Genomic DNA, 5,199 nt, shown 5'->3' with positions numbered 1-5,199 from the left:
TGGACTAAATTTTTTCAGTGCTTATGCTGCGCATAACGGGATAAACCCATCAGCAACAGCCTTAAAGGGCGAAGCCTATACGACATAGAACTTGTTCTTTAAATCAAACAGGGTGCCTACTCACACCTGATCATCATCCCATTGATTGAAAACACCTTACTGCAATTTTACCTTCAAACTAAATGCTAATCCTAGAGGTTCACATACTTTTACCACTCACAAATATGTAATATTGGATCATTTTCCTCAATAAATAAATGACGAAGTATAATATTTTGTCTCATTTGTTTAACTGGGTTCTCTTTATCTACTTTTAGGACTTATGTGAAAATCTAATGATGATTTAAGTCATATTTATGCAGAAATATAGAAAAATGTTTAGGCTTCACAAACTTTCAAGCACTACTGTAAATAAATAAATAAATAAATAAACAAGCACTGGATGGACAATATGAGGAAGTGTTAAGTGGAAAAGGAGAACAAGAGCCATAAATACCAGCAGAAAGATAAACAAGAGGAACAGGTGTGCTGATCATCATTTCAGCTTGTGACAAAATAAGGAAGTAAAGTAGACACAGGGCTGATTCCTAAAACATAACAGGAAGTGAAAGTGACACAGAACTCAAACATAAACCTAAACTTTGTGATGAAAGTGTCATGATTTTGCCCTTCACAGCCTGTCATTTTTTGTGTTTTTTCCTGCCAAGCTCTGCCTGTTCCTTTCACTCACTCTCACCCAGCAATCAAGCTCATGCTCTAGACCTGTTCTCCACCCTACTTAAACTCTCTGCATTCACTCAGTCAGTGGCAGATTCTCGAACCTTTCAAGCAGTAAAAATCCAGCATACCTGATCTTGTCTCTTGCCATGACTCTTTGCCTGTTTTTGACTCCTCGCCTTGCTTGACCCCTCTTGGATTTTGTCTGCCTATCTGCCCATGGTTTCTGACTCTGTGCCTTCCCCTTTTGACCACGTCTTTTGGATCACGACTTGGCAGTGGCGGCGCCAGGGGGACGCTAGGGGGCGCTATAGCTACCCCTAGAAAAGTTATAGCACCTCCATAGCACCCCCAGGAAATATTTAGATTTTTTTCTTCATCTAATTTAATATTTTAAATATGTAGTTGTGGCATTTTCTTCTAAAGACAAATATATATAAAAAGAATCAACCATTCTAATTTCAGTAAAAAATAAAAATAAAAAAAATAATTCAACCTGATTTGAACTTTGCGTATTATTACTTCCGGGAAGCAATTGAGAGGAACACGCTGCGCAAATATGGATCGTTTTTTGCAACCAAAAGTTCCACGGATGGAATTTGAGAAGGATGCATTTTTGGAAGCAGAGTCCGACCAACAAAGAAATATTAATCTGGATGAAGAAGATAAACTGTGCAGTTATCCTTCCACTGCTGCTGAGAATGCTAACAGTGTTAGCACTGGACAGCTAGAAGATCTAAGCAGAAGTCCTCAAGATGGACCAAGACGACCACTTCTGCAAAAATACCCATCACGCTTGTTTGGAGTGCAACAGAGAAGTTTTAGTAAAGGCTGGCTCGATCAATATTTGTGGTTAGAATACAGCGTGAGTAAAGATGCCGTGTTTTGTTTTGCTTGTCGGCATTTTCTAAAAGGAGGACACAGGTTCCATCTTGAGCCAGCATTTACCGCGCTCGGCTTTAACAACTGGCGGAAAGCAGCAGCGTCATTGAAGAGCCATCATGAAAGCGCCGGACACAAATTTGCAATGGAAGCGTGGAGTGAATTCAAGTTTAAACAAACGAGTGGATCAAAACTCCCCAACATGCTCGACAAAGGACATTCTGCATTGGTTCAGGAGAACCGGAGGTACATGATGGGTGTTGTAGAAAGTTTGCGCTACACAGCTTGTCAGGGAATCGCACAGCGCAGTCACAGTGAGAAACAGGATTCAGCTAACAAAGGTAATTTTCGTGAGATGCTTGATGTGATTGGAAAATTTGATCCCAATGTCCAAAAAAAGCTGACAATTAATCCATCTAATGCTAAGTATGTTCATCATGACATACAGAACGAAATATTTAATGTTATGGCTGAAATGATAAGAAAACAAATCAGCAATGAAGTGAAAGAAGCTCAACACTTTGCTATTTTGGTGGATGAAAGTAAAGATATCAGCAAAAAAGAACAAATATCTGTTATTGTTCGTTATTTGCAGCCAGATTCAGAGAAGGTGGTGGAAGAATTTTTGCATTTCACCCCAGCAGAAGGATTAGATGCAGACTCACTTTTTGACTGTATCAAAATGACCCTCAGTCGTTGTAATATTGATATAAATTGCTGTGTCGGACAGTGCTATGACGGTGCTGCTGTTATGTCCGGGTGCAACAATGGAGTTCAAGAAAAGTTGAGAAAAGAGGTGCCGCAAGCTGTGTACATTCACTGCCATGCTCACAGGCTGAATCTTGTGTTAGTAGACTGTGTACATAATGTTGATGCTGCAGCCGATTTTTTTGAGATATTGCAAATGCTTTACAAGTTTTTTTCTGGGTCTGTTGTTCATGATCTTTTTTTGAAGAAGCAGGAAGAACTTGTGTCAGCTGTACAGCGCCTAGAACTTAAAAGACTCAGTGACACCCGCTGGGCGTGCCAGTATGATTCCATACGTGCTGTCAAAAAAACTCTCCCAGCTGTTATAGCTACGCTGCACGATGTTGTTGACCAGAAAAATGCTAAAAGGAGGACGGAGGCTAAAGCTCTCAGTGCACTTATAGATAAGAAGTTTGTTCTGCATCTTGTAATTTTTGAGGATATTTTCAGAACAACAAAATTCATGTCTGATCAGCTACAGTCTCCTAATTTAGATCTAGTAGCAGCAAATGACCTGGCTCATTCTGTAATAACTGCTTTAACAGAAAAACGCACAGATGACAAATGGGAGACACTCAGAAAAGAAGCAGAAGAACTTTGCAGCAACACAGGAATAGCAACAGAGACTGTACATCGGCAGAAAAGACAGACTCAAACAGCTAAACATCTAGAGCACTTTATTGTGGATGCCTCAATAGAAAGAAAAGGTGCAGACAGCACGGATGACCTAAAAACAAAATCATTCTATTCTGTTATAGACAGGATGCTAATGGAAATGAAACAGCGTTTTTCTTCAGAAACTAATGAAGTACTGAAAGGTTTGCCAGCTCTAAACCCCAAACACCCATCATTCCTTGACAAAAAATGGATACTGCCTATGGCCTGTCTTCATGGAGTTAACGAGGAGAACTTGTCAGCTGAGCTCCACCAGGTTCGCCGGCTGCTGAAAAGGAAAGAAGAACTGGGACTTATAATCAACAACACACAAGACTTCCTATCTGTGATGCGGCCCTACAAAGATGCATTCCTGGACTTGTATAAGCTGATATCCATATCTTTGACTCTTCCAGTAACATCAGTGAGCTGTGAGCGCAGTTTTTCTTGTTTGCGTCGTTTGAAGAACTACCTAAGAAACAGCAGCGGAGACAGTCGAACAAGTGACCTGGCACTTCTTGCTATCAATCCTTTAAGAACCAGGACCCTGGACAGTGACAGGATTATTGATGCTTTTGCCCTCAACCACAATAACAGGCGGATTGTCCTGTTATGAAGACTTCTGATGGTGAGTGAATGATTTCAATCTTCTCTGACTTTGTAATGCATTCAGCATTGTGGACTGAAATTGTTTATGTGATACATCTGGGGAAACAATGTGAATTTGTTGTAACAGTTTGCATACTAAGATCTATAAATATGGCAAGTGTGTCACGTTTGTATATGCTTTAAATTAATTGCAGAGTACCACATTATTCACTATCCACTGTATTGGTGACTGCTGATGTCAGAGTTTTCAGTGCACCTGTGTGTGTGTGTGTGTGTGTGTGCGTGCACGTGTGCTTGTGTTTGTGTTGATAACTCTAGGGAAGAAAAATAACCTTCATAGCACCCACAGTAAAATGCTTAGCCTCCCCTTAGCACCTGCTGAAAAAAATTTCTGGAGCCGCCACTGCGACTTGGCCCTGTTCTCGCTTCTCCTCTTCTATGGTTTTTGACCCCTGCAACGACTCACAGCCCACGATTCTGGATTTCCCTATTCTGGACCTCAAGTCCTTTAATCTGCTCCACTGCAGCAACCTGCTCTTCTGGAGGGACATCACTGACTGCAGTGTGACTACAGGCTCTGCTGCAACATCAAGACAGAAGGTTAGTGCAGACACCAACATTCACCTGCACATCCAGAACTTGGTCCAAGTCACTAACTCTTCTGTCTTGACAGATTGGACCTGGCCCAGGACCCAGACCTTCACCAGTTTTTCCTTTTCACAATAAAATTGTTAAACTGCTCTTGGGCTTGTTGTTGTTGTTGTTTTTGCTGATCCAAAACCCAGATCTTGTCAGAAAGTGACATTGTTACCAGAACATTTCTGAAGTTGAAGTCTACAAGTTCAGCTCTTGCCTGAATATCAGTCACTTTCTTCTCTGAAGTTAAATAGTAATTTATGACTGTCGTTTCTCAGTACATCATTTCAGAGTTCTAGCTGTTTCTGTCCATTACAACCCTATCCCAAACTTTGTATATGATGTCATGAGCACGCTTGTGATATGGTGAGAACTCATTAGATGCCATGCTCAGCATGTGTGTTGCTAAGCTAGAAGACCAAATTTTATCTCAATATCTGTAACATTTACACACACACATATATACACACGTACAATGGTGGCCATCTTGGATTTTTACGTGGCCAATTTTCAAAAATAACCTCTTATGCCTAAATGCAGCCACACTCCACAGTGGAAGTCAGTACCTCACAAATTTTTCAAGTTATCATGCTCACAGCATGCACGGACAAGATGGACAGGGGGTTATATTTGTATTTCCTCCTCTTGGTTCTGCCACAGGGACAAAATAACATATAGGCATGAACCTGACAAAAAGACACTTCTGTATGCAGTGGTGCCTCCAAAACATTTTGGGGTGGCCAAATGGAGGCCACTGAAAATTCTGGGGTGGTGCCAAAATTAAAAGCTAGAACAGAATTTTAAGTAATTTGTTATTTATTATTATTATGTTATTTATTTATTTATTATTATTATTATTATTATTAATTATATTATTATTATGCATCCTAATTTTAGACAGACAGACAGAGAGAGAGAGAGAGAGAGAGAGAGAGAGAGAGAGAGAGAGAGAGA

General features: G+C 40.3%; 1 protein-coding gene across 1 annotated transcript; it reads left to right on the top strand.

The window, feature by feature from the left end:
* Positions 1-1,148: 1,148 nt before the first annotated feature.
* LOC119410285 (zinc finger MYM-type protein 1-like) lies at positions 1,149-3,625 on the top strand. Its single transcript, XM_037677200.1, has 2 exons — positions 1,149-1,489; positions 1,775-3,625. Exons 1-2 carry the CDS (start codon positions 1,277-1,279, stop codon positions 3,614-3,616), a joined length of 2,055 nt encoding a protein of 684 aa, XP_037533128.1. The 5' UTR covers positions 1,149-1,276; the 3' UTR covers positions 3,617-3,625.
* Positions 3,626-5,199: the final 1,574 nt, after the last annotated feature.

Source organism: Nematolebias whitei, chromosome 5, assembly GCF_014905685.2.
Source record: "Nematolebias whitei isolate Nwh7 chromosome 5, NemWhi1, whole genome shotgun sequence".
NCBI lineage: Eukaryota > Metazoa > Chordata > Actinopteri > Cyprinodontiformes > Rivulidae > Nematolebias > Nematolebias whitei.
Note: the sequence above shows the minus strand (reverse complement) of the source record. Positions and strands in the feature narration are given on the sequence as shown.

What these genes read in the sequence shown, in the direction of transcription:
- LOC119410285 (XM_037677200.1), top strand. Translation starts at nt 1,277, where the DNA reads ATGGATCGTTTTTTGCAACCAAAAGTTCCACGGATGGAATTTGAGAAG. An exon ending in AAGATGGACCAAGACGACCA is followed by an intron (nt 1,490 to 1,774) that starts CTTCTGCAAAAA and finishes TTCAAGTTTAAA; the next exon opens with CAAACGAGTGGATCAAAACT.